General features: G+C 50.0%; 1 protein-coding gene across 4 annotated transcripts in view; it reads left to right on the plus strand.

Annotated features, from left to right (window-relative positions):
* GAS7 (growth arrest specific 7) overlaps nt 1–27649 on the plus strand; it is a 207164-nt gene that overhangs the window by 111822 nt on the left and 67693 nt on the right. For 2 of the 4 annotated variants that reach the window (XM_090291149.1, XM_090291152.1), the window contains exon 2: nt 14559–14682. In XM_090291149.1, coding sequence (XP_090147275.1) covers nt 14559–14682 — 124 coding nt within the window. The remainder of the gene's footprint in view (nt 1–14558; nt 14683–27649) is intronic. The other 2 variants (XM_090291150.1, XM_090291151.1) reach the window with 1 other exon arrangement.

Raw genomic sequence — 27649 nt, forward strand, 5'->3', positions numbered from 1 at the left:
TCCTTTTTGAGGCTGAATAGTACCCCATTGTACGTATGCACCACATTTGGTTTATTCATTCATCCTCCAGTAGACACTTGGGTTGTTTCTACCCTTTGGCTATTTTGAATACTGCTGCTATAAACAGGGGCGCACAAATATCTGTTTGAGTCCCTGCTCTCCTGTCTCCTGGGTATATACCCAGACGTAGACTTGCTAGGTCATGTGGTCATTCTATGTTTAATTTTTTAGGAACTGCCGTACAGTTTCCACAGCAGCTACACCATTTTACATTCCCACCGCAGGGCACAAAGGTTCCATTTGCTCCACATCCTCGCCCCCACTTTTTTTTTCCTGTTTTTTCTTTTTAATAGTAGCCATCCCAATAGGTGTTAGGTAATATCTCATTGCGATTTGCATTTCCCTGAAGATTAGTGATGTGGAGCATCTTTTCACGTGCTTGTTGGCCATTTCTGTCTTCTTTGGAGAACTGTCCTTTGCCCACTTTTAATGAGTTCATATGTTTTGCTGTTGCTGTGGTTAAGTCTCAACTTCTGTGTGTCCAGCACACGGCAGCTGCTGACAGCATCAACTGGTTGGGAGCGAGTCCTTACGTTCCCCTCCCACTACGAAGCGTTGACATGGGTCTCTTCCCCCTTTGAGTCTCACAGCAACCTTCTGAGAACTATATCGGGATCATCTCCATCTCACCCTCCAAGGTGCCACAGTGAAGAGGCCTTGCTCCGCGTACCCCAGCTGGTGTGCCCACAGGGGTGACCCCCATCGGCCTGGGTCTCTAGATGATAGCGCAGCGTTCCTAGCCCCACCCAAGGAGCTGGCCTCGAACTGGCTCCAGAAGGAAACAGTTCGTCCTTGCAAATGTTGGAGAGAAGACGTGATTTTGCAGGAAACCACCACCCAGGCCTTGGGACCTTGGTCCCTCCAGAAAATCCTCTTTACTTTGACGTAGAGGATCATGTCCTAAAATCCCACAACATCGCATCTGAAAGCAAACACAAATGTGTGGCATTTCAAGTGCGAAACCCTCAGCTGCTTCAAAGCTTTCTACATGGAGTGATGCGACAGTCACCGAAGACCTGAGTCCCTGCCTAAATTCAGTTCGTTGGAGGATGCCGTATTGTTCTCAGGGTCCAATCTTTCTCCACTTGCAACTAACTAGCAGCTCTGTGATCCTCAGGCCTCTTTTATCTGAGACGCGCGGTATCTTTCGCCCGCTGTCTGTCCAGATCTGGAGGTGGTGAGGGAAGAGTGGAGGCAGGGGACCATCCTCTGTTCCTTTTATGTTGGGTCTGATCTGGCCTTGATCACACCACTGGGGCTGGGGCTGGGGCTGGGGCTGGGGCCGGGACCGAGGCCAGAACCCTGACTTAGGGTTGGGAAGAAGTTGGCGGAACATTCCCCAGCAGGGCTTGGGCAGGCGCAGGGAGTCCCGCCTAAAATACAGTGGACAAAGGCGCTCTTGTACACAGGCCTGGGGGTGGGAGGCAGCTGGTCAGTGACACAGGCTTGGCCATTGTATGTCGTGACCTCAGCCAACTTTTTTTAGCTGAGACAGGGGAAAAAGAGAGAGCGTGTTTAAAAAAAGAAAGAGAAGAGAGAAAAAGAGAAAGCCTCGAGAAACATTGCATCTGGAAAGTCCAGAATGCATTGTTGATTTCCCCATGAGAGCGGGACAGACTTGGAAGGAACTGTGCAATGTGGTGGTTCTTTGTGAAAGAGCAGCGATGAGAAAGCCACAAGCACATCCTCCGGGGTGCCCAGGGCACTGACCCCAGGGAGCTGCTGGCCTCGGCCTCATTTCCCACAGAGGAAGCGGGCAGGGACTTCAGGCAGGACCCGCATCTCCCCTCCGAGTCAGCAGCCCCCAAAGAAGGAAGATTCGCCGACCTCTGATGGTGAGGATCCAGGCTGCTCGCCTGCAGACGTGCGTGCTCGGCTTGCTCTCCTCCTGTGTGTTTCTAAAATGACTTTGGCCCTTGAACCTCCGGAGATGTGAGCTCTAACTGTTAAGCTTAGAGGGTCTGGGACTCTGTGTTGGGGGGCGCCTTTCACGGGCCCAGGACATGAGCAGGGAGAAAGGGATCCTGGGCTGTTGGGTGAGAAATCAGGAGAAGAGGAAGACAAAGATTTAAAAAAGGGTGTTTGTGGAGGGGAAGGCGGTCTTGGCTCCCCGGTTACCCAAGAACCAGGGTGGTGACTTGAATTTCTGTTGTGGGGACTGGAGTCCATATGTTGCCTCCCCCGTTTCACTTTTCCTGAATCTGAAGCTGGGCTTATAGCTACATACCCACCTACCTTCCACCCCGTGGCCCAGTTCTAGGTGGGACACTGTAGGCTGAACACCCATTAGGGGCCAGAGCCCCCCAGAAGGGAGTTGAGAATCTGCCCAGGAAACCCAGAATCTGCACAAGGTGCCAGGCTGGGCTGGATGCGTCTGAGTTCCATGGTGGCGGCCGTGCTGTAGTGACACTAATGGGCGCTCTCCTGCGACTCCGGGCTAGAGGAGCCTTATTTTGCCCACCTTTCTGCCTCAGGAGGTGGCACCCTCTCCTTCCTGGGAAAGAGGGGCTACTCATGGGCCTAGACTTCAGTGACCGCTGTCTGGGGGCTCAGGACAGCTGAGGCAGGCTAGAGTCTGTGGAAAGGCCAGTCTGTGTCTGTACACGCCTCCCTCCCTCCGGGATGCAGTCGCCCATCAGCCAGGTTGTCAGAGCCCCTGATTGCGGCTCGGCTTCTGCTCAGGGCCTACACCCATGCCAGGGGCTGATCGACTGTGCTTGTTCCCAGGAGCAGCTTGTAATGGGCCAGCTGACCTCCCAGGAAAGGTCACTGCAGGGCCTCTCAAAGGTTAGGGTGCATCTGACTTGCCTCTAGGGCAGGGCCTGGGACTCTGCATTCTTAACTGCTCCTAGAGGGTGCCCATGCCGCTGATGCAGGGACTGCACTTGGAGAGACGGCTGCCAAGATCACATACCCGTCAATCACATTCTGACAGGACCTGGCTGCAGAGTGCTGGGGGGTTGGGCAGGTCCGGGAGGTTGATAGGGAAGAAGAGATTAACGAAGATGAGCACTAGGGGCATACAGGGAGCAGGAAGGGTCCTTGGCAAAGCCCCTGGCAGACACTGAGGTGGGTGGGGTTGGGGCCGTCGGTGGGGTGTGCCCATGCTTAAGTGGGTTGTGTGTGCGGGGTGCGGGGTGGACAGAAGAGCTGACTGCTGGCAGGCCCAGACCACTGCTGCCTGCCTTTGCTGTGGAGTGAAGTCTAACTTCCGATGGAGGGAAGCCCAGGGCGCCAGGACAGAAATCCGATTGCTAGGCAACTAGAGCTCAACTGAGTGGGTTCTGGGGAAGGTGCAGGCGGACACGGGAGGCCCATTGGGACAGGAGAACCTCCCCCAGCTCACCATGGTGAAAGGCAGAAGCACAGGACTCCTGGGTGGGGGTGGGGGAGGCAGAATCCCAGGGGTTTAGGGCCTGGGAAGTGTTCCAGGGATAGTCTGATGCCTCTGAATCTCGTGTCTACACTTGAATGTGACTTGGCCTGGAGACCATCTGGTCCAACTTCCGTATTTTCAAGATGAGGAAATTGAGGCCAACCAGCAGAAATGAAGCGGGTTGCTCAAGGTCTCCCAGCAAGACAGCGGCCGCTCAGGCCTGGCACTCGGGCCTCGCAGCTCACATTCTGTGCCCACAGAGCGGTGCTAGGTCCCAAGCCCCCGTAGCTCCGGCCGCGTGTCTAGTTTTATGTGCATCAGTAGCAGACGCTTCAAAGTTGTCGGCTGCATTGGGTCGGTAGGAATCCTACTGACTCGGGGAAACAGTTCCAGCCCCTGTTACCCTCAGTCTCCCGAGAGTTAGAATGCGGGGCACAAGTTCTCAAGTCGGAAGCCTTTGATTGGAATCACCTGGAGCACAGACCTCAGCCCTGCACAGGAGCTGCAGTGAGTCTCTATGGCGAGAGGGCTTGCTGCGTGGTTTTCTTTGGGTGCTGTCGTCCTGCAGCCAGCAACCACAAAGCCGGACCAGCTGGCTCGCAGCCCCAGGCGGGCGGCAGAGGCGCCCACCTGTGGGCCCTAATGAGCCCCAGCCGCCTTGCTCTAAAATGGTCCCCGCTCCCCGAGGAAGCCTGCTCTTGCCCCCAGGGCATCTGTGGGCTGCAGCTGTGCACTTGCCCTTGAAGTTCCTGGCAGGTTGCTTTGCGCCAGGTATGGGCCTGTGACGGCCTGAGCTAGCAACTAGCAACTCCCTCTTCACTTCACTTCTTTGGCCTGGTCTGAATGAAACGGAGTGCTTGGTAAATTCAGTAACGTGGGTTTCTTCCAGGCATAACAGCTTCGGAAAGTTCCAGAAACAATGGCATAGGGCATTGTGGGGTTTTACAGCTTAATACTAGAAGAACACTGGGGAGGGGGTTTCATTAGTATGTCTTTTCCTCCTGGTCTCCCCTCCCGATACCAAGTGTTGGCAAAACTCTTGTTCTCAGGCTTTTCCCTCTGCAAAGAGAATTTCCCAGGATCCATCTGGAGGGGCCTTCACCCTATGCAGAGGTGATCTGTTGTCAGTGACTGAACCTCAAAATGTCCTTCAGAAGCATCTTCTAAGGCATCTTCTAGCGATATCAACAAGCAGAGAAAATCTAGGATGTATCTGAGATTCTTTAGGACAATGGAAAGTGCTTGACGCGAACCCAGTTTCCTTCTGTGACAGGGACATTTCAGCCCTCCAGAGGCCACAACAGTGGCTTGTGGCAAAGAGGGGGTCTGACGTGTACTATGCATGCTTTTGTACCTCGGTTTGGGCATATAGTTGATGATTTCCAATTTTTGTGAGATCACTCAACTTTATCGGTGTCTCAGACAGCGTTTCTTTCCCTCCAGCTGAGTCGGATTTGGTGACTGTATGAATCTGCGTATCTGGACCTGAAGGGAAGGGCTTGAGGCCTCTTCCTCTTCAGAACCCCAAATAGTTTGGGGGAAACATGCCGCAAAAAGCGAAGTGATGTTTCATGAACATTTATGTCCCTGTCAGGCGGCCTTTGTCATCTCTTTGGCTTACATGGCTGCTGCTTTTGTAAGCTCACACTGGGCACGTAATGCCTTGGAACTTCCCTCGTGATGGTTTTGGTCTCTGTTACAAAAGATGGTCCTTGGGTCCTCAGGTGGTGGAACCCCGTGTTTGAGGTCCAGCATCCTTTGGTTTTACAGATGAGTCCCCGAGAGGCAGCGGGGACTCTCTGCTTTAAACCTTGTTGTTTGGGGACAGTCTCTCTATGCCGAGGCCTGTGTGCTTCCTGCTGATGCTTCTGTGATTCCAAGGTGGAGGAGAACAGAGGGGCCTGTGCAGTTTTAATCTGCTGGGGAAGAAGGAGGAGGAAAGAAACCAATTCAAGGGTTTTCTCTGGGGTTCCCCAAGCCCTCCAGACGCCCAGGTGAGGGAGCAGCTACCGCTTCCCATATTTCAGGAGCACCTGTGGGAACCCCCTTGCCCCGAGTGGCCCTAAACACAGCCACGAGGGCTCTGGGCTCAAACCTCAGTAAGCAGAAGGAGCCACGGTGGTATTTGGTGGCACAGTTCTGCTGCTTGGCCAGTGCTGAGATTCTCCCAAGAGATGCTGGAGAGTGGGCGTCTCTCAGATCCGTCGGCTGTTTGGTCCCGCTGGGTAGATGTCACCAGCAAAAGCACCAGCCAGCTCAGATACGAGACGTTTTCTGACACCCAGAGTCCTTCATGTCTTACACTGTCTGCCCTGGAACCTTATTCATTGGCCCTTCTATCCTGCATCTGTATGGCAGGTGCAACGATAATAAAACTCTCTTTCCTCCAGTGTCAGCGAATTAAGGGCTCAGGCAGGAATGCATGCAAAGCCGCCATGGAAGCCCCTTGCTGCATGACCTAGTCCTTCTGACCCATCCCTGCTGTGTGACCCCAGACACTTCCAGTCGTGAAGTGGCTTCTGAGCCAAGAGGAGCCGCCCAGCTCGTCCTCGCAAAACCTTCACCAGTCCTTGCCCCGCTGGACACCCCATGTTTTCCAGCCCGGCAAGCTTTCCTGGGAGGGTTGACTTCCTGTATCCTTGCGTGGACTACACTGTAATTGTGTTAATCAAAATTCCTGGGTAACCAGATCATGCCATTCCTTCTTCAGGTCAGAAAATAGAGTGCATTGTTCTGTGTCCTCTCCCTGCCCCGTCCTGATAAACAGGCCTCGTGAGCTGATTGGCTTGCAGATGGGTATTTAGGGTTGCTGGGACCCCCACTGAGTCTTCAGGAGCTCGGCTAGTCTGTCTGCAGTACTCGAAGGGGCTCAGCCTCAGGCCCGTGGCTGGCAGGTTGGTTGGTGCTGGGAGAGAATTCCCATGGCACTGGTGCCCGCCTCTGATCATGGGCACCAGCGTGAGGCTTCCTCTAGCAGCTTCATGGACAGAGGACAGTGATGAGTGGGTGAGGGTGTGGGGGAAGTTAGCTGATGCAAGCAAGGAAGAGCATGGCAGGCGCTCCCTGGGGACAGGAGCTGGGGAGCCCAGTGAGTCTCCCTCTGGGAGCTCATAGATCTCATCTAAGGAGGCTTCTCGGGGTGGAGGTCTGGCATCCACCCATCCACCCACCCTGAGCAGTGAGGCCTGAGGACATTTCAGTGCTTAAAGCCTGGTTTGGGAAGTTTTGTTAATGGATTCAAAGAAACAGCTCTACTAACCAGATCTTTTTTCTTTTTTTAATCCTCACCTGAGGATATGTTTCTTTTAGAGAAAGAAAACGGGAAGAGAAAGAGAGAGGAAGGAGGGAAGGAGGAAGGAAAGAAGGAAGGAAAGAAGGAAGGAAGGGAGGGAAGGAAGGAAGGGAGGGAGGGAGGGAGGAAGGAGAGCCGGGAGGAAAGAAGGAAGAAATGAATGAACAAATGAACGAACATTGAAGTGAGAGAGAAACGTGAACAGTTGCCGCCCGTCCACACCCTGACTGGGAATGGAACCGCACCTTTTGGTGTGCCGGACGATGTGCCAGCCACCTGAGCCACCCAGTCAGGGCTGACCAGCTCCTTTTTAATAAGACGGGTGGTTTCTAATACGCCTGGAAGGTTCTGGCTAAACCTCTGACGGGTCTGTCCCATTTGCTGAGAAATTCGGCAAACAGAGATGTGGAAAGAAGAAGCCATCTTATTGGTAAAAAGCTGGAGGTGAGCCTCATGCGCCAGACCCCCTTTTCAGACAGGGGGCCGAGCAGAGCGTCTCCTGGGAAGCAGAAACGCACCGCCTCAGGCCAGGAAATAGCTGTCTTTGGAGCTGAGCAGCCTCTGGCTTTGGGAATGCTCTGAGGACTGCCAAAGGCTGTGCGACTGGAGGCTCCGGGAAGTCCTGGGCTCCTACTGAGCTTCCTCTCGGCTGCCAAAGTGCTGTGGCCCCACCCTGTCCCTTGAAGGGACCCAGAGCTCAGAACTCCCTGCACAAGATGACTGCCCACAGGCCATTAAAAGGTGGCTGGCGGTCAGCCTCACAGCTCCTGGATCCAATCAAGAGTCTGCGATCTCCAGGGACCCTTCCCTTCCGTCATGTTCTCCCTGACTGGAAACATGTCTTTCTCCAAGAAAGAGACAAGAGCAGATCCTAGGTGCCAGAGGTGGGAGCAGACTTGGCAGGGACCCCGTAGCCATGGCAGGAGGAGGAGGAGGAGGAGGAGGAGAAGGAGGCTGTATCTTTATTGGGATGGAAAACAAGAGCGGGGTTCTGAATTTGTTTCTCTGGGGGTCCGCCTTTTCTCCTACCTCTTGATCTTTTCCAGCGTTATGTGGAATTTGTGATCCAGGTTACTGCACTTTTTTACTCTATACATTGAGAATAGTGGCTCACACACATTCTGTAACTCAATTTTGATAATTATTTACACACTTTTTGAGCTCCTTTCCCGTTCAGCCTGGTTCTTTTTACCTTGGCTACTTCCTTCTTCATCTTTGTCTTAATTTTTAAGGTAGTCGGAGTTCTTCTGCTAAGCACATTTACTACGGAGTTCACAGAGTGGTATATTTCTTGAACCCTTGTCTGTAGAGGAAGGTATTTCGATCACATTCAATGTGAAAGGCAGGTTGGCCGAACCGGAAGGCCTCACCTTTTCCATGTAATGATCCAGAGGTGTCTTTTGCAATGTGGTTGCAGAGAAGTTTGAGGGCAGCTTTATTTCTGTTCCTTGATCTGAGACACCCTCCTCCCACTGAAACGATGATAGAGCTTCATCTTCATCTTTGCTGTGTGAATGTTGGGTTCGCCAACAGACTTTTTGGCCAACCAATAAATGGTAAGGGTGTGTGGGCCTGCTGGGCTTCTGAGCTCTGTCTCCCGTGAGCAGTGCTGGACTGCCCAAGCCACGCATACTTGCCTTCCTTTAGTTGAGGAAGTTCCCCACTGCCCCCGCCGTCACCTTTTGCTTCTAGTTGCTTTCCTGTTACGCTTTTGTTCTAGTCTCTTCTTTAGGAACACCCCGCACCCATATCTCGGCCTTCTCCTCTCTCCCTGTTTTCATTTCCATTGCTTTTGGGGTAAAATTCTTATTTATTTTGTACATAACTAATTTTTCTTTGCCATACTAATTGTATATGTTGTTGCAACCAATATGGATGTTCTTCTGTTACTACCTTTTAAATTTCCCCCCAATTTGATAATTTCTCATTCCTTTTTAATATTATTTTGTATCCTTTTTCAAAACAATTTGTCTTTTTTGAATTAGTTTGTTTTCTCCTTATGATCTTTTACTCTAGTATCATAGGTGCCATACTTGTCTGCCCTCTTTTGAGGTTGCTAAGTGGATTCCTGAAATTTTTCTTCTGCATATCATGTGAGGTCGGGGTTAGAAGTTGGTACTTTTCCCGAGGCTTCTGGATGCTGTTCCTCAAATTATTTTCTGCAGTTAAAGAAAGTTATCTTGTCTCCCCTACCTCCTTGTATTCCATGTCCATTCAGTCCGATCCATTAAGAGCTAGGATTTGTTCACAGGTAGGGCATGCACAATTGCTTGGACTTCCACTCTCTGTATTTGTTTGGTGAAATAGCTTCTTTAAATCTCTTTAAAGGCCAGTTTCTACCACATCAAAGTTTCCTTCCTTCCTTCCTTCCTTCCTTCCTTCCATCCTTCCTTCCATTCACCCAATATTCTGGGTACTATACTGGAACTAAAACAAGGAACAAGATGGACATGGCCCTGCCTTCTCAAATCTTACCGTCTGTTTCACTGTTGTGTGGCTACTTCTCCTCCCACTGGCCAGGTCTCCAAATTTCTCACCCTTAGAAGAATAGGAAGGTATTGCTGGGGTCCACACCCTCCCACCCGCCTATAAAACTACTTGCAGGGATGTACTTCCCAGAATGCACCGCGCCATTGCCATAGCCCTCACTTCCTCCCCAGCTGTTTCTGTGAGTTGCTCTCTCTGAATGGACAGAAAGGCTTCCAGAGCCACGGAGAACAGTACTTTCACCCTCAAGGCAGGGGAGAGGTACCCAATATCCTTGTAGACACAGACCCGCAGGCTGGCAGCAGCACTGGGAAGCCAGGGCCCTGCCCCATGCTCTGTGCCTTAACCTGTAGCCGGAGGAGATGATCTTTCCTTGGGCAGCTGTTCCCAGCTTTGTGCGGGAATACCCCCACCAGAAAGGTGTGGAGTGGACGTGACTCTCCAGTCTCTGGCCCAGCTGAGCCTTGGTCTTCTTGGTGGCTCCCCTGCAGCCCCTGTCATTAATCGGTTGACTCCATGTGAGTGACCTTGGAGGCCACTCCTGGCTGCTGGGTCCAGGATTCCTCAGGGCTTCCAGGACTGGCTCCAGGGACTGAGGCCTTCCAGGCCCACGCAGCCATGCCCTGGCTGGTTCCGGGTGTCCAGCTGGCTGTGTGGTTGTGGAAGGGAGAACTTGCTGGAGAGATCTTTACGGAGGAGCCTTCAAGCAGTGCCAATCACAGCATCGGGCTCATTAGCAGTCATTGCCATGGTAACGGGACTGCCAGAAAGTGGCTTGTTAGGCAGACAACTTCAGACCTGTTATATATAGAGCTGGCAGTGGGGGTGTGGGGCCTGCGGAATATGCCTTTCTTTAGAGCTTCTATTGCTTCTGGGTTTGGGGTGTGAGAAGACACGGAATGGGGGCCTTTAAAACCGTCTGATCTGGCTGCTAAATCAGGTGTCGGACGACCACCCATTAACACTGACAAGTAACATTTGCTCGCACCTGCAGAAGGTAAGAATCAGGTGCTCCCAGAAACCTCCCAAGGGGGACGGAGTCCAGACTGAACTTGGAGAGTGGTGGAATCCGTGGGGAGCGGAGTGGGGGTGGGTACTGACTGGAGCCTACACAGACCAGATCTAGTCTCTGAAGAGAATCTGTATGAAAGGTTTGGGCTACGGGATAGGATTCTTTTCATTAATAAGTAGCCATGTAGCTAAATACTGTCATCTTATAAATTGTGCTTATTAAAATTTTATGTTCCCGGTTTTGACTTTAGAAGCAGTGTTTTCCCTCAGTTGCTCCCTCTAAAGCTTCACACTGGTGTCTTCTGAGTTCGGTGAGCATACGGCTCACCTGGGGTGCATGTTAAAAGGTGGCCTTTAGGCTGCAGGTTGCAGCAGGGCTCTGGAATCTGCCCTTGAACCCACATCCCGGGTGACTGCCGGGGTGGCCCAGGGGTCACACTTTGAAAAACACTGCTGTGGGGGGATTGCTTTTAATATCAGAGGGACTTCCCCTTGCTGCCTGCTTATTTTCTCCCCCTGGGGCAGCAGTAGCCATTATTAAAAGGACAGTTTCTTGGCTGTGTTGTTTTAAATAAGGAGACGAGGAAGTGAGCCCACAGCCGGGAATGTGACTGCTTGGGTGTGGGTGGTGATATTTCTGCGCACCTCCTGGGAAGGCACGTGCCCTCTTGGAGATGGCGACAGGCAGGAGAATCAGGCTCGAGCTGTCATCCCGCTTGGGTGGGAGCTAGGGTGTCAGCTGGCCCAGGTGAAGAAATGGGGTTGATTCTGGAGAGCTTGGGATATGGACCAAGGATAGCCTGGGCTTAGGTAACTGGATGGAGGTATCTAGAACAAAGCTAATATTTTAAAATTTGGTTTTATTATTTAATTAGATGTGCAACATGGGGCGAGTTACTAAAGTCTCTGAGTCCCAGATTCCTCATTGGGAAATGGGAAAAAAATGGCATTTATGTGCCAGGCTGACTTTAAAGATGAGAGGTAGGGATGCAAAGCCCGTGACCCAGGCCTTGGTCCCCTTACAGACATTTGACGAGTGGTCAGAGTCATTGTTGACGGGCAGAAATGGGATCTGAGTGCAGGTTTCTTGAGTACCCATTCAACTAGGATTCTGAAGTGGTCTAGAACCCTCTTAATAAAATAGGGTGAGCGTATGCACACACATGCGTCCATTTGCAGGCCAGGAGATCCAGTTTAACTCAGATTCTCCGAGGATGAGTTGTTTACTGGCCAAGGGGACCAGATGGGGGGCCCAGGGAGGCTGCGCTGGGCCTTCTCCCCTGGGGGACGGCCCAGCCCGGGGAGGAGGCAGCGTTTTATAACCTGCAGCAGGCTGTCCTGTGATTTAGGTAAGGATTTTGGGGCTGAGGAAAGCTTCTTCATCTCTGCCCTCTCCCACTGCCTCGGACCTTGTTCCTTGCAGGTGGGGCCTGCGTCGCCCCACCTTTTCGTCCCTGTTCCCATGGGAAAGAGGTGACAAAATGAAAGGGAGAAGCCACAGGACCAAGGAAGGGAAGGGAAAGATTTCACTCGGAAGGAAACTAACTAGAAGAATGAGTTTGGCAGAGACCTTAATTACCGGGGGCTTACTGGTGCTGTATCCTCTGGATGGCCGTGGAGCGGCGCTCCCAGGAGCCTGCACCCCATGTCACGAGGTAGGGGCAGTAATGCTGGTGGTTCTTAAATGAGAGCCTGCAGGTTGGGAGGCCAACGGCTGCCTTGTCTCCGTCTTTCTAAAATGTTATGTGTTGTGGTAAAATACACCTAACAAAATGTGTCATCGGTGACTTAGACACATTCATCGTTTTGTGCAACTGCCACCACTGTCTCTCGTTCCAAAGCATTTTCATCACCCCAGAAGGAAACCCTGTGCCCACCCCCTCGCCCCAGCCCCTGGCAACCACTAATCTGCTTTCTGTGTCGATGGGTTTTCCTATTCTGGACATTTTATACAAATGGAGTCATCCAACACTTGGCCTTTTGTGTCTAGCTTATTTCACCTGGAATGATTTCAGGGACCATCCATGTCATAGCATGTACCAATACTTCGTTCCTTCTGACAGCTGGATATTTTTTGTGTGTTTATCCATTCATCAGGTATGGACACTTGGGTTGTCCCTACTGCCTGGCTGTTGTGGATAATGCTAGACATGGGCGGACAAGTGTGTGTGCATGGTTTGCACTTCCCCTGGCTGTGTCCCCAGTGATCTCCACATCTTTTGACTCCTGACATGTTTCAGTCCAGCTACCAGGAACAACTTCTTTCTGGGAGAGGGGAAAGCCAGGAGGCTGGCTGCCTCGGGGTATGGAGGCAAAGCACAGAAGGAAGGCAGAGTGGGGCCCCATGGTTGTACAGGAGGGGAATGTGGATGCCACCTTTGCCACATTAGCCAAATTAGGAAGTTGGCACTGGTGCCCTCCTAGCCTCTTTCAGTGCCCCGTAGCCCTTCCTGGCTCAGTACCAGGGGGGCCTCCCCTACAGGCATCTTCTCTAGTGTTCAAGCTGGTGCATCCTGTATTTCCCACATGGGGAGACCTAAGAGCAATTGATGGTACCTCTCCAGCCATCAGTGTCCTCAGATGTAACCCAGAGCCGTTTCTGACCCCACAGGGTTGTTTAGATGAATTAACCAGAGCTATTTGAAAGAGACAAGCGCCATGCAACTGAGGAGATGGGACAGGTGTCGTTGTTATTTCATGGGCAGGGCACAGAGGGTCAGGAAGTTGGGTCTACTCGCTCAACCAGGCCAGCTCAGGAGAGTTCTCCTCGCTGCCCAGCCTTTTCACCAGAACATAGTAGTCAGCATCTTAGCATGTTAACCACCCCAGCTGGCCTTTGTTTGCCTTTTCAGTCAGGTTGTCTTGGAAACAGAAACTTGGAAGAAGTGACTCTTAATGGTGACATTTTAGATGCAGTGATGGTGAGGTCAGGTGAACTCCGCACCGCGGTAGGCAGGGGCTGTGTGAAGCGCGGTCTCATTCAGCATCTAGGCAGCCTCCCTTCCACTGGAAACCCCCATGCAGTGTGCATTCTTAGGGACAGGCCCTTTCCTAGGTGCTGAGTTTCTAATTGTTCATCACAGTGTCTTCCACAACTGGGCTAATTCCATCCTCGTTTCATAGACGCGCAAGTAGACGCAGCTGGTTGTGTCATTTCCCTGGGTCACGGGCCACTGAGTGGCTGAGGCAGGACTGAGCCCCAGGCTGGAGCGTGGTGCTCACGGTGGACCTGGGCCCCCTCTCCTCTGCAACCGCTTCTGGCCAAGTCAGTGTCGGATCCTTGCTTGGTACCCTGTAACAGTTTCCCATTTCCTCCCAGGTTAGACAGACAAGCCCCAATCCGGCCCTCACATCTCAGGTGCTGTGACTCAAGCAGAAGCAACCTGGTTCTAGAATATTTCTCTCTTCAGGCAATCCCGCTGACCTCTCCATTGCTACATTGCTCCCAAACCTCTCTCTCTCTCTCTCTCTCTCTCTCTCTCTCTCCCTCTCTCTCTCTCTCATCATCGGGCTATTTGTCTTGCATATATTTTGACCATCTTCCAGCCTGGGAGAGGCTTGAGCAGCATCTGGAGGCCCAGGTGAGCATGCTCAGGTGCGTGCTTGGGCTCCGTGGACGCTCTCTGCCGGAGAGCAGGCTGCCCTGCCCAGCTGCTGTCTGTCTCCCTGGCGCTGGACTGCGTAGAAGCCAGTCTTTCCTGCTGAATCCAAGAGGCGCTGCAGGTTCACGGGTGTGGGAGATGGAAGCGTTCAGGCCGTTGGGGAAGGTTTTTAACCCCATCTTGAAACCCCATCATGAAACATGCACGGAGGCGCGGGGTGGGGGTGGGGGGCGTTTCTCCTCCAAGTCCCTGGAGCGGCGAGGACCGATCCAATCCTGCTGCGGGCATGCGGGGACCCACAGGACACGGGGGCACGTGGCTTTGCGGTCTGCAGAAAGCTGGGAGCCGTGTCTCTGCTGCTCACTTTCAATCTGCTATCTTAAGTCGTGGACATCAGAGCCCCTCCGGCCCCCGCAGGAAGGGCAGCACCCCTGGGAGTGGTTTTCTAGGGGGTAACAGGAAAAAGCCCAGCTCTGTTAACTGACTGGCAAATCTAGGGGGACCCTCCCCTCTGCCGTGGCTTTGAAAAAGCAAGGGCTCCTCACACCTCACGCCCGGAAAACCACCAAAATCACACAAGTGTGGCCTGTGACTCCACTTAGGGAGGCCTGTGGGCCTCCCCTCACCTCCAAGTCAAGCTATTCCAGGGGGACTTCATCTGCCTCTGACTTCCTGGTTGGAAACAGTTGCAAAAATGCCAAACGTGTGTGACCTTTTCTTTTCTCCTCAGCAGAAGCCTGGAATGGTCCCCCCTCCGCCCGGAGAGGAAAGCCAGACTGTCGTCCTCCCGCCGGGCTGGCAAAGCTACTTGTCACCCCAGGGCCGACGTTACTATGTCAACACAACCACCAATGGTGAGTCCCGCTCTGGGGAGCCTCCTGCCCCAGCCCCTGGTTTCTGTCTGTCTGGAGGGGCAGGCTTTCTCCTCCTTCCTTTACCTCCTAGTTTTTAAAGACTTTCCTCAGAAATCCACCTCAGAGGCTGCTCTCCCCACAGTGCTGGGTGGTAGAGGTCTGAGCCTTGATTGGGAAGCCTGCCCTTCGAGGCGAGGGTCACCCTCAGACCTCTGGAGCCACCCAGGCGTGGTTGTTGAACCCAAGCTCATGGTGTGGAACTGTGTTTTCCAAACTGGGGTCGTGAAAGGTTCTGTGGTCATCAGCTAGTTTAAGTCAAGTTTAACGGGTATAGCTGCTGCGTGCTCTCTTGGGATTTTGAATGTACTGGTGGGGCTTGGTTGGTCGGGTGCCGTCCCCAAAGCGAGGCTGGTTTGATTCCTAGTCAGGGCACATGCCTGGGGTGTGGGTTTGGTCCCTGCCAGGGTACATATGAGAGGCAACTCATTGATGTTTCTCTCCCTCCCTTCCCCTGTCTCTAAAAAATAAAAACAAATAAAAATAAATGATACAGAAGTTCCCAAACAGGCATTGCAAGTGTGAAGTCTTCCCAACTTCACAACATCTTTCTCTTGCCTGAATTCTCTCCCTGGCTGGTGCTTTTTGGAATGTTCTTTGGGAAATGCTGGGGCTACTTCTGGATTAGTTATTTTAACAGGTAGCACAGGTTCCTGGGCATCTCTGAGCTGAGTTGGGACGGCACGTCCATGCCCACAATTATTACAGACTTCCTGGGCCCTCACGATGGCGACTCCAGGACCCTAGGGTGTCGACTGCAGGTGAAGGAGTTGTAGCGGGGTTCCCACAGCAAGGTGAGCAGAGAAGTGTCACAGGCCTGTGTTCCGGGCAGGGCAGAGCAGAGCCAGTTAACAGCTGGGCTCCTGACTGCCACACATCCCCGGGGAAACTACCTTGAGAGAACAAATGTTAGAAACACAGAAAGTTAGATTTTGTGGGAGTCAGAGATGTATGTGCCAAGGCAGACCCTGAGATCTCCCTGTTGGCTCAGTCTTGGCTTCTCACCTCCCTTGTCTTATGCGGCCTCACTCCACCCAGCAGGACCATTAACATGACTGACGATTATGAATCTTCTGTTGGGGGGGTGGCAGGGGGGGTAAGGTGGGGGAGTCCTAGTAACAGAGCCAGCTACTGTGTAGAGGGAGCAACAGAGATAGCAGCTGGCAGCTGCCACTCGGGCGGCGGGTTTGTTCATATCCCCTGGCAACCTGGCCTTCCGCACACTCGAGAGGGGTGTTCTAGTTGAATAGTAACTGGGTTTCTAGGAAAAGGGAAGTGGGACTATTTCTGACCATTCTAATCTTGAACTTCCTCAAAACAAACATATGAGCAGCTTTGCACCGTTATCAGACATTGAAGTTTCAGAGGAAAGTGTGTTTATATGCAGTTCCCCAAAATGCAGAAATTGGACCACATGATCCTGAGGTCATCAAGAATTTGGATCCCTGCCGGGGGTAAAAGCAGCTTTCTAAAATCAGTGTGTGTGTGTGTGTGTGTGTGTGTGTGTCTTTTAAATTAGAGAATAGTACATTCTAAGTAAAAAATGCGGTGAGTACAGAAGCATTTAAAATGAGAAATCCCTGGTCCAATACCCTAGAACTATTTATCAGACATTTTCTTCCAGATACTCATATTTTCTCATCTTCTAAACATATGGACAGTTATTCTTCTTAATAAACTGGAAAATACTCTCCATGTTGTTTTATAAATTGCTTTGACAATGTACTATGGACATCTTGGTATACTTGTACCTTTCAGCCCAACTCATTTTTAAAGACAGCTGTGTAGCAGTCCCTTGCTGGTATATGATGTCATTAGTTTAACTAGCCCCTCTTTATTAGGGGGATATTTAAGTTCCATTCTGCATTTGCAGACAGTGTGTGATAGCTTTTTCTGAGGCCCATATACCTCTGGGTCAGGACTTTATGTGGGTCCTGGGATACAGCAATCTCAAGAGACTCAAGGCCAGGCTTCAGCAAACTTCTTCGATAAAGGGGCGGGTAGTAAACCTTTTAGGCCTCGAGGCTCTTATTTCTCTGTCCCCACTACTCAGCTCTGCTGATGTCATGTGAAAGCAGCCACAGGCAAGACATAAACCAATGGGTGCAGCTGTGTTCCAATGTAGCTTTATTTATGGACACTGAAATGTGAATTTCAAATGACCTTTGCATGTCATGAAGTAGTCTTTTTCGGCCATTTAAAAATTTAAAAGATGATGTTGGTTTAGGAGTTCACAGGCTGTATGATAGGGAGAAGGGGGTGCTGGGGTTGGCCCCCTCATCCCCTCCTTCTCTGATGTGCTCACGGTGATCCACACTCCTTGGTCTTGCATTCTAGACACTTGCCAGTTTTATTTATTCATTGTTTAATTCATTCTTTATCTGATTGATTGAATTCTTCATTCAACAGACACTTAGTGGGCCTCAAATATGTTCCAGGCAGAGTGTTTGATGCTGGGGACATAATAATGAAGAAGAGTCAGTCCCTTCCCTCAAAGGGCTTCTTCTTATAGTGGAAATAGAATTCAAATGAATACATATTTGATTACAATTCTGAGCAGGGCTGTGAAGGAAAAACCTAGGGTGTTTTGAGAGCAAGTTCCATTGAGACCCTGGGAGATCAGGGGAGGCTTCCTGGAGGAGAAGGTACCCTTTCACTCAGATAGGAAGGATGAGGAAAGGGTTGGCAATGGGAATTGCCTTCCTGCTAGCAAAGAGTTAGTCATGGTTGGAGGGGTTGTGTAGACCTTGAACATCACATTAACTATTTTGGTCCTTGGTCTAAGGGAATGGGAAGCCTGGCTCTCTCTCTGGTTCTTCTCTGGAATCCTTACTTAGACTGGTTTGGCTGCTGGGGTGATTTTGAAGGTTTGGAAACTCACTGCCTTTCTTCAGGAAATTACCTATTAAAGTAGCCACTTGCTCTTCTCACACCTGCCTTTATCTGGCCTCCTGACATTTGACTTTGTGTCTCCTCACATCTGGGCCTGCTGGATCCACCTTTCTGCCCCAGCTCTTGGGTCTCTCCCGCCAGTGTGTCAGGCCAGAGCCATGTACCACTGCCCAGGAAGCAGAGGCCACCAGTGCCGCCATGGGCCATTCCCCTCTTCTTCTTGTCTGTCCACCTCTCCCCCCAAATATTTCATCTCCCTTAATCCCTAATCACTCCTTTCGCAGAGGGTGCTTGGGCACAACAGGCATCCTCATTTTTATATCACATACAAATAGAACTAGTTCAAAGTATAGCTTACATTTGCATTACCTTGCTCTGGCTAATCTGCTTATTTTTAAATCCATTTAGGATTTTATGGACGAGGATTGTCTCAGTGCCTGGCTGGGCTGTGGGGACACAAAATCCCAAGACAGGCCTTCTCTGCCTTCAAAGACCACAATCCTAATGGAGCAGGAGAAACCAATAAGCATTGAGGGTGTTGGCATGGAAATCTGGGGCCTCAAGGGAGGGTGTCATCAACTTTATCTGGGTATCAAACAAATCTTCAAAGACCTGACCCAGGGGCTCCATGCTGACGTCACTGCATGGGCAAAGGCGAGGCAGCAAGGCAAGGCTGATGTGTTTGGTAAAGGACCAGAAAGTGAGAGGGGGCTAGGGGTCCGACTCACTAAAGACCCCCTGAGGCACCCTGAGGAGCTGGGACTTAGCCCTGTGGCCAGTGCGTGGCTGTGGTGGCATCCGGAGTGGGGGAGGACATGATCAGCGTGGTGTGGCAGCAGAGGGAGGTGTTTAAGGACAGTGAGCATGCAGCCTGGCAGACTAAATGAGCAGAGAACTAATGAGGTCAACTCCATGTCCACAGCTGTGGCTGGAGAGGAGGAGGTCAGACTCTGTCAGACACGCTGTTTCAAGGCGGGGAAAGAAGAACGCTCGGGTCGCTCCGGCTTTTCTGTGCTTGGCTGGGCTGTGGGACAGCCGCAGCCATGCGGTGACAAGCGGGGCCACGGAGGAACGGGTTTGGAAGAAGGAAGACGAATCCATATGGAGTGTGTGGTTCCTCAGGGGGGCGTTCTGGGAGAGGTGGCTAGCGTATGTTTGGAGGGATGGGGCTGTGACTCGGGACACCTGGGCTAGAGGTGGGAATCTGGGGAGCTCTGTGGGGGCACGGCTTGGCAAGCAGAGAGCAGAGTCAGTTTCACCCCTGTGTGCCCTCTTGGCCTGACACTTTGTGTGGTGACCAACCTGCACAGCCACGGGGGTGACCCAGCATTTGCATGTCATCACCAGGGAAGCGAAGTCATGCAAATGCAGGGGATCACGCAGCATGAGCCTCCAGGAGAGCCCTGCCCCATGGCCTTTAAGGGGGGTGGGGCGAAGGGGACCGAAAGAATCTCAGAGATACGCAGAATCCAGGAGAAGGCAATGTCAGGAAAGGCAAGAGAGAAAAGATTGTCAGCAAGCGGCAGTCAGAGGCAGACCGAGTCTGGACCAGAGTTACGGTAGGGGTGGCCATTTACATCACTGGGGAAAGCACAGGTTATTTAACAGTGTTGAGTCAGCTGGCTAACAGGAAGTTTCAGTGGGTAAGGGAGTGCAATAATGTTCCTGTTTTCAGTAATGCCATCAAAGCCTGCCTTTTATGAGACTTTGGGAAGCCCCCATCTCCCCTCCTCTCTCCGTGTCTGTGGCTCTCCAGGGCGCGTCGCCAGGCAGGATGGCCCTGAGCTCAGGCCCCAGGAACCCTGGGGAGGGGTTCTGCTATCAGGAGAGTACTTGTCCTCTACTGTTTCAGAATATGCTTTATTCTCACCAAAGTTGGCTCTATTGCTGAAAACTGGGGTTGTATTTAGTTTTTGGATAGTGAGCTATTATCAATCCCCTGTCCTGTCCAGGGACCTGAGGTGGTGTTAAGGGGGGACCTCTTATTGCATTTGAAGAGATATAGCACACTGTTATTTGTTCCATTTATAATTGGAAGGCCATATATGTGCATTCAGTCTCTTAAGAGTGATATGGTTATAGGTTCAGGTCTTCTTTTTGGAGATGCTTAGACATTGCTTAGGATATATTTTACCATTGGGACATTGAAGTGGTGTCACAAGCCGGGAATGAAGGCCAAGATTAGTTTTGTTTACTATATGACTCACTGTTCTACCCCTTATGTATTAGTCTTTATACACTTTAAATCCAGTAGTTATGTTTATTTTATCTGTGCCTTTTATTTCTGAAGAAAGGAGATCAGCTGAGTGGGATGCCATAGCTCTGTTTTTCTAGAAAGTGGCCCCAAGGCAAGGATTAAGTGTTAGCATCTTACTGAGGAGGTAGGAGCCCAGAGCAGTGAGAGTGGGTGAGGGAGGGAAGGGAGACAAAGGAAGATGTGTCAGCGTCCTGGCTGGTGCTGATAGTGACCTGCAGAGACCCAGCAGGTCACCCAGCAGGTGTGTTCACTTCTCTGAAAGGCTTGCAAAGAGGAGCCATAGTTCAAGTAGCCCAGAGAGCAGAGGTGTGGCATCCGCTCACCTCCCTCTCATCTCCTATTTCCCATTGGCCAAGCTTCCCCACACTTAGGGATGCTAGCATCTGACCCCAGCAACCTGTCAGAAAGCCTGACTCCACCCCCACACTTCATATGCGTCCAAGGCCATGGGAGGTCAGTGGAAGCATGGGTGAGGTATCACCCAAGCAGGAGGAGACGGTTGAGGGAAATGTGAAGAAGAGCGCAGTGTCCATGGCCTAATGCAGAGACTCCCACAGACCTGCCGGCTGCGGTCTACCTCTCTGTCCAGTGTCACACCTTGATGGCTCGATTGTTCATAGGATTTCAGCAGCCAGTGCCTTTTACTCATCCTTGGTGGAACCTTCCAAATCATCTAACAGCCCATGCAAGTTCGGCTTGTGGCCTATTTTTGTAAATAAATTTTTATTGGAACCCACCGTGCTCTTTTGTTTACTTATGGTTTGTTTGCTTTTGGATGATGACGGCAGAGTTGAGCAGAGAATGTGTGACTCACAAAGCCAAACATGATTTACTATGTGGCTCTTGAAAGAAAGCGTTTGATGATGCCTGCTCTGACAAATAGAACAATTCTTTGTACACAGGAGGAAGCGGAGTTCCCCAGGTGGTAAAGAGACGTATTCAGAGACACCTGGCCGTTCATATGCCAGGATGTGCCCTCGTCCTCAGTCTTCTAACCTTTGATATTTTTGCCTCAGTTTTCAGGAGGATGGGCATGGGGCGTGGTGACTTAATTAGCAGTAAGGATAGCCAAGTTCGTAGATTAATAGAAAAACCTACCTGAAATAACACCTGTTTTTAAGGGAAACTTAACCACCTTATTAGAGAGTCAGCTGAAACCCAGGAGAGCTGGAAACTGTTCTTAAGCTCTTTTGACAAAGAATCCATATGTATAAATATTTTATTATGATTGTGAGCAAAACTTGGAGATTTAAACCAGGATTTGAGCTTTTTGATTTATTTGCCAAATAGTTGGTTGTTTTCTTGAGTTCTTGTTTTAATTTTTCTTTAAATGAGTAGATTCCCATTTAACTTTATTATACAAGGAGGTAATGTGAGTTTCTGGGTAAGTTTTCCAGTAGAACACTTTTAAAGGCATTTTTTGAGCTCTGCTTTGTTACAAATACTTGGATACTTTCCTAACTCCTAGGATAGAACAGCCCTGATAAGTCCGTTAATAAAAGTTGCCCCAAGAAACTTCTCTACCCAAAAAACATCAATTTATTATTTCCTTCTGTCCATCTGTGTTGAACAAACATGTGACTAAGAAGATGCTTTTATTTGGCACATTTGGCTGATTGAGAGTGTGTGTGTGTTCATGAACTTTTCTTATTTTGGCTTACTTTTTTTTCTGTAATGAACTGTTAGTGGAAGGCTATTTGTTAGACCTGAAAGCTTACTATTAATTGGCTTCTGTTTGGGTTTTGGGTTTTCTGCCAGAAAATCCACTTTAATTTGTAGTGTTAATACATTAATGCACAACACACACCCCCGTTTCTCACGAGTTTTTAAGACTGGTAATCCCTTGGAATTTTGGCAGATGCCGAGTGGGTTAGAGACTCAGTCACTCTGCCACTAAGTTGAGGACCCATAAAAGTAAAAAAACAAAGAAAAAGAGTATTTTGTTTGTTTGCTGCATTCTAGGAAGTTGAGTTACTTTGAAAAAGACTGTTTTTGTAAACAGTATAAGAACTCTTCTCACTGGCTGTCAGGGGCAGTCACTGATAAGTAGCAAATGGTTCAGATATGGAAGTGAAACAAGAATGTGGAATGTGACCCAGCAGTTCCACTTCTAGATATATACCCAAGAGAACTGAAAACATAACATCCGCAGCAAAACCTACATACAGATGTTCACAGCAGCATTATTCATTACGGCCAGAAACGACCTAAATGTCCATCAGCCGACGAATGGAAAACAAAATGTGGTGTATCCCTACATTGGAAATCCCTGCAGTGAGATCTTATTCAGCCATAGAAAGGAGCAAAGTCCTGACACATGCTACCACGTGGACGGACCTTGAAAACATCAGACTGAGCAAAAGAAGCCAAACGCAGAAGCCACATATTGCAGGATTCCATTGATATGAAATGCCTAGCACAGGCAAATCCATAGGCACGGAAAGCAGGCAGATGAGTGGTTTCCAGGGGTTGGGGAATGAGAGTGTCCGCTAATGGGTGGGGGTTTTCTTTGTGAGGTAATAAAAATGTTCTAAACTTAGATAGAGGTGATGGTTGCATGAGTCTGTGAAATATACTGAAAATATCTAAATATCTGCGTTGTGTGTTTTTAGAGAATGAATTTTATGGTATGTGAATTACATCACAATGAAATTGTTAACAAAAGCAGGCATGTTAGGGACTTTGCTGGGTTGGTAACTTTGTTGGTGCCATTCAGAAACAGTTTCTCAGACACCTCAGCTGGAGATTCCTTCTGCCTGGTCCCCACACTTGGTGGGCATCAGAAGCACCTAGGGAGTTTGTTAAAAATACCAACACACGGGCTTTACCATGAACCCACTGAATCAGGCTCTGCTATTTAAAAAGAGTGAAAATGTCTGCTTTATATTTTTAAGTGTTTTCTAATAGTCATCACCTATTTATAACTTGGCAAGAAGACTTAGTAACAAGATTAATGAAGACATAGTCAATGGATCGGTTACTATGAAGTTCAAGAGTAAATTTAAATCCAGTTTTCTCTTATGGAAATACAATGAGAAATTAGTTTTCTTCAAACAAGTAATGTGCATTATAGTTGCAAGGTTAAAGGTCATGCAACCATAAACTATTAGACTCATGAAGAGCTTCATGAAGACAAATAACTTGACTTTATGGTGACAAGATATAGAATGAGTATAAAACTGCCAAGAGAGGCACTTCGCCTGGCAAATGTTTATATTCTTAAGTGTTGTCAGGGTGACTGCCTTGTGCATATAGTCATTCTTTGGTACCTGTGGAGAATCGGTTTCAGCACCTGTGCAGATACTGATATCTGCAGATGCTCAGGTCTCTTATATAAAATGGTGTAGCAGTTGCACATAACCCATACACATCCCCCCATGCCTTTAAGTCATCTTGTTACTAAACTCAAGGGGTTCATCGCTTGGGGTGTTCTAGTAAAAAACGAGACGTGGTTGTTGTTAGGTAGTTTATTTACTTACAGCAAGTAAAGGAGACAGGGGATTTACATCCAAAGCTCTGGCTCCTGAGGGGAGGCTTAGGCATTGCTTACATAAACTGTTTGGTTAATTAAATGTTGATTTCTTCTTTGCAGTTGGGTTAACTTACCAGTTGGGTTCCTATCATGCTCATCGGGTTACAGCTACGTCAGCAAAATACCATGCTACATCTTATTATTTAGTAAGAATAGCCATTCAGTAAAAACGGCCCAGACCTTGAGATCCTTGTCCTATCTAACAGTCTCTGTATTACTTGTAATACTTAATATGGTGTAAGTGCATGTCAATAGACAGAAAAAAAACCTGTTCGCGTTCAGTACAGATGTAATCATCATATGCCTAACTACGCAGTACACATCAGCCACAACATAACTTTTAAAAATATATTTTTTCAACCTGTGGTTGATGGAATGCACAGATGAGGAACCCACAGATACGTAGAGCCAACTGTAGCTTCTACTTTTCATTCTTATCTGTATAATAGGATGTAGTGGCAGGTCTTATGATATCAAAGCTTTGGAGTCAATAGCTCAACTTTTTTTTTTTTTAATCTCAGCATTTTTGCTATTTTAAAACCTTCTATGGACTCTGCTTTCAACTCTAATTCCAGCTAAGGCTAAGTCCAAGGATCTGGGGCTGATACTGGTTTTGTTTTCTTACCCTGCATGGCACCCTAACACCTGGATAAAATGAACACGAACCCTGCCTTCAAGCAGCTCAGAGTCTAGTGAAACAGTTCAGGCCTTGAAGATGCAGCATTGTCCAGTTACTACTTCTTCTTTTTTTGGCTCTCTGGAGACGTTTACCTCTGCTCAGTTAGGAAGCATGTGCCAGCGAATAGTCACTGTCCCCTCACCATTTGTCAGTGCACAGCCCAGGGCCCTGCCAATTGCATCAAAGAGCTCATTTGTTTCAAGCGGCAGGATATCTATCTACCAGTTGTTAGATCGACCAATATTAATTAATTAAAGATATAGGACGGCTGTGAGTTGTATGCCCATAAGGAATGACATTTGCTTGCTTTGAACTCTTTTTAAAAAGTGCTGGGCTGTGATGACTGAACTTCTAGGGAAGCGGCCCTAGAGTGCCTCTGTGCGCGGTGGCCGGGGTGTGAGGGGCAAGGCAGAGTCAGGGTCTCCAGAGCCCGGTGAGCTGCCCTGCAAGGATCAAGGTAGAGTAGATGTCATGGGCTAGGCGGTCTTGAGGCCAGAGACTGTCCACAGAAACATTTCATTCTGTCTACACAATCCTTGAAAATGTTCAATTAGTTGCCAACATTGAAAAATTGGGAGGTTTTTCATAAATGCCCTAGTACTTGTCTTCTCTTGAAAGATCACGAGGTGTGGCCACGCAGGACCCACCTTCCTGCCTGAGCACAAGTGGGTGGAGCTGAGAAGGCTGCCACTCCCCTTGATTGTTCTTATATTCAGTTGGCTTCATGAATGCATTTTATGTGTCTAACTCTTGAGGGTATTGACTTTGATCTGTGTTCAAACAGAGGCTCATGGATTTGTTCCAAGTATTACAGAGGAGAATTGGCATTAGACACAAAGTCAGAAAGATATTTTATGAATGCACTCGAAAATTAGAGATTATGAAATAGAACCAGGTGAGAGAATGAAGGATCTAAGGAGAAATGATTGACATTGATCAATAGTTATAAGGCATTGACTTCCAGAGAAGGACCTTCAAACGCATCCCACACTCTGCCTTATTCTTGGAGCTTTGAAATGCAGGAAGCGTTTCTGGGAGCACAGGGAGCACGGGGAATGTGTGGCTGCAGCAGGAATTTGGGGTCCACAGGGAAGAGAACTCTGGAACTCCTAGTAAAATGGAAATTATCTGTAGGTTATATTCTGATAAGTGAGTGGGCAAGGACCATGTGACTTGATTATCAAGCAACGAGCGTTTGCTCAGTGTCCCCAGCCCTCATTATCCACTTGGATGGCTTCGTGCAGGGGTGGCGTGGGCAAGCACAATGCAAATGACTGCATGTCTGCAAAGACGGCTTCCTGAAGTGGGGAAGAGATCGTTACATGGGACTTTCCTTGTGGGTTGGAGTCGGTTTTCCTTCCTGCCTGATTAGACCTCAGAAGGTCCCTGCGGCTCTACAATTACATGAAACAAGGAGTCATAATGCCAACGTGCTCATCACCCCTGCTGGTTGGGAGTTTGCCTCCATATGTAAGGCTGGCATGAGTTCCTGATTATGAGATCTTTATTATTGAAGGAAGATCAAGGAGTGGAGTAACAGCTTTTCTGTTACTTCAGTCCAAGTTGGATTCCAAGAGGCGAGGGAGGAGGAGAACAGGGTGAGCTGTTAGTCATGCAAGACGCCTGTGTTTAGTGCGGGCCACTCCCTGGGTGCCTTGTGCTGGGCTGTGCGCAGGGGCACGGAGACCCGACTCTGAAGGGTCCCGTCGTCCTTGGACAGATGCTGAGCTGGGCCTCGTACACAGCGGGCCCCTGCCCTCTTGCCAGCTGTGGAAAATGCCTAGCTGGGTGCTCAAAGGTACCCCCAACCAGAGAAGAAATAGCTCCTATAATGGGTGAGAGTGGAGGAAGGTACTGAGTGGTCTGACACAGGGAGGAACTGTGGGCAGATATGCTGGAGGGGGCCCTGCCCTCTACCCCAGGCATTAACCCTTTAGTGGCCATTGTGGGGACCTAATGGGGGGTCCTGGTGACTGAGGGCCCCTGGGGTGGGAGGTTGGAGCAAAGCTGTGTTCCAGCCGTTACAGAAAGTTTTCATTATTTTCCCAAGCAGTCTGACGGGACGCACGTGCCCGGCCTGTGTGCCATCTGGCCTCCAGCTGTCTTTGGTCCCCAGTGGTCGGTCTCCTTGCTGCCCCTCTGGGCCCTGCCACAGACCTAGACCCTCTGCTGCTGAACCCCCCGATTCCTCTAGATAAACAAGACTTTCTGGCCCCCAAATCAGCTTCCTGTGTTAGCCCGACCTCCATCCCAGCCCCTGGTCCCCAGCCAGTGGCAGCCCTTTGCTTCCTGACAGGGACTGAACTGTGCCCCCCTCCCACCAGAGATGTTGACGCCCTCACCCCCTCCCTGTGAATGTGACCTTGGAAATGGGGTCTTTGCAGATGATTACATTAAGATGAGGTCGTACTGGAGCATGGCAGGCCCTGACAGTATGTGGGGCCCCTACAAAAGGGAGAATTGGGGCCCCAGAGGGAGGACACCATCTATGAGCCAAGGAGTGACTAGGGCTACCAGGAACTGGGAGAGAGGAGCCTGGAACAGATTCTCCTCCCGTCCTCCCGAAGGGACCACCCTGCCAACACCTTCATCTCAGATTTGCAGCGTCCAGAACTGTGACACAGCACCGTTTTGTGATTTGAGCTACCTAGTTGGCGGCATTTGGGGGCAGCTCCAGATCACCAGTCCATTTCACATGCCCCAGCACAACATGCCACTAGTGGTCTCCGTGGACACTGCTAAGCCAAGGAAGTGGTATCATGTCCTCCATGATGCCCTGCAGAGGCGCAGCCTGTCCCCCACGTGTCCCACAGCTGACATGGGGTCAGGTGGCACTAGCAGCAGGCAAGGTGGCCTGCGGCCCTGCTGCACTGTCAGAATGTCAGTGAATGTGGAGGAGAGGCTCTGGCTTCAAATAGCTGCCTGGGTCCCAGAATTCCGGTGGTTCCAAGAGAAGGAAGTGCGGAAAAGCTTTCGGACAAGCTGCGGAAAAGAGACACTTAAAGCATTTGATTTTCTGCTGCTTCTGGTCCTTCTCTTGGCCGCTCTTGCGCGTCCCAGAGAGGAGTCGGCTGGAGGTCAGGCTTTAGTCAGCTCCGTGGTGCAAGTCTTCGTTTCCCGTCCCTAAACGAGGGCGTCGGGCTGGTTTTGAAAGCCCTTTCAAGCTCTATATTCCCCTGAGGGACAGACCCCAGGGGCCCTGTAGACTCGGCCCAGCTGTCTGCCACCACTGCTCTCTGTCCCAGATTCCTGCTGGCCAGGGTGCCCTCTGCTCCCATGATACACCTCTGCATTCAGGGGTGTGTGTGGGAGGCGGGAGCGGGGTGCTTGTTCACAGTGGTTCTTTCTGAGTGATGGGACTCGGGAGCACTTTTATTTCCTCATTTGCTCTTAGGTGTTTTCCAATGATTCCTCCCTGGTCCTGTAATGCTTCTGTAAGTAGGTTACAAGTAATTTCTCTGAAATAGAGGATGTTCTCTCTCGCTTTCCCTTCCCCAGCATAACATCCTGTCCTCCTCTGCTCCTCTAAAGAAGTGGCCTTGTGTTCTGG

The sequence above is a fragment of the Furipterus horrens genome, unplaced genomic scaffold (assembly GCF_987537825.1).
Source record: "Furipterus horrens unplaced genomic scaffold, mFurHor1.1.pri manual_scaffold_11, whole genome shotgun sequence".
In the NCBI taxonomy this organism is placed as follows: Eukaryota; Metazoa; Chordata; class Mammalia; order Chiroptera; family Furipteridae; genus Furipterus; species Furipterus horrens.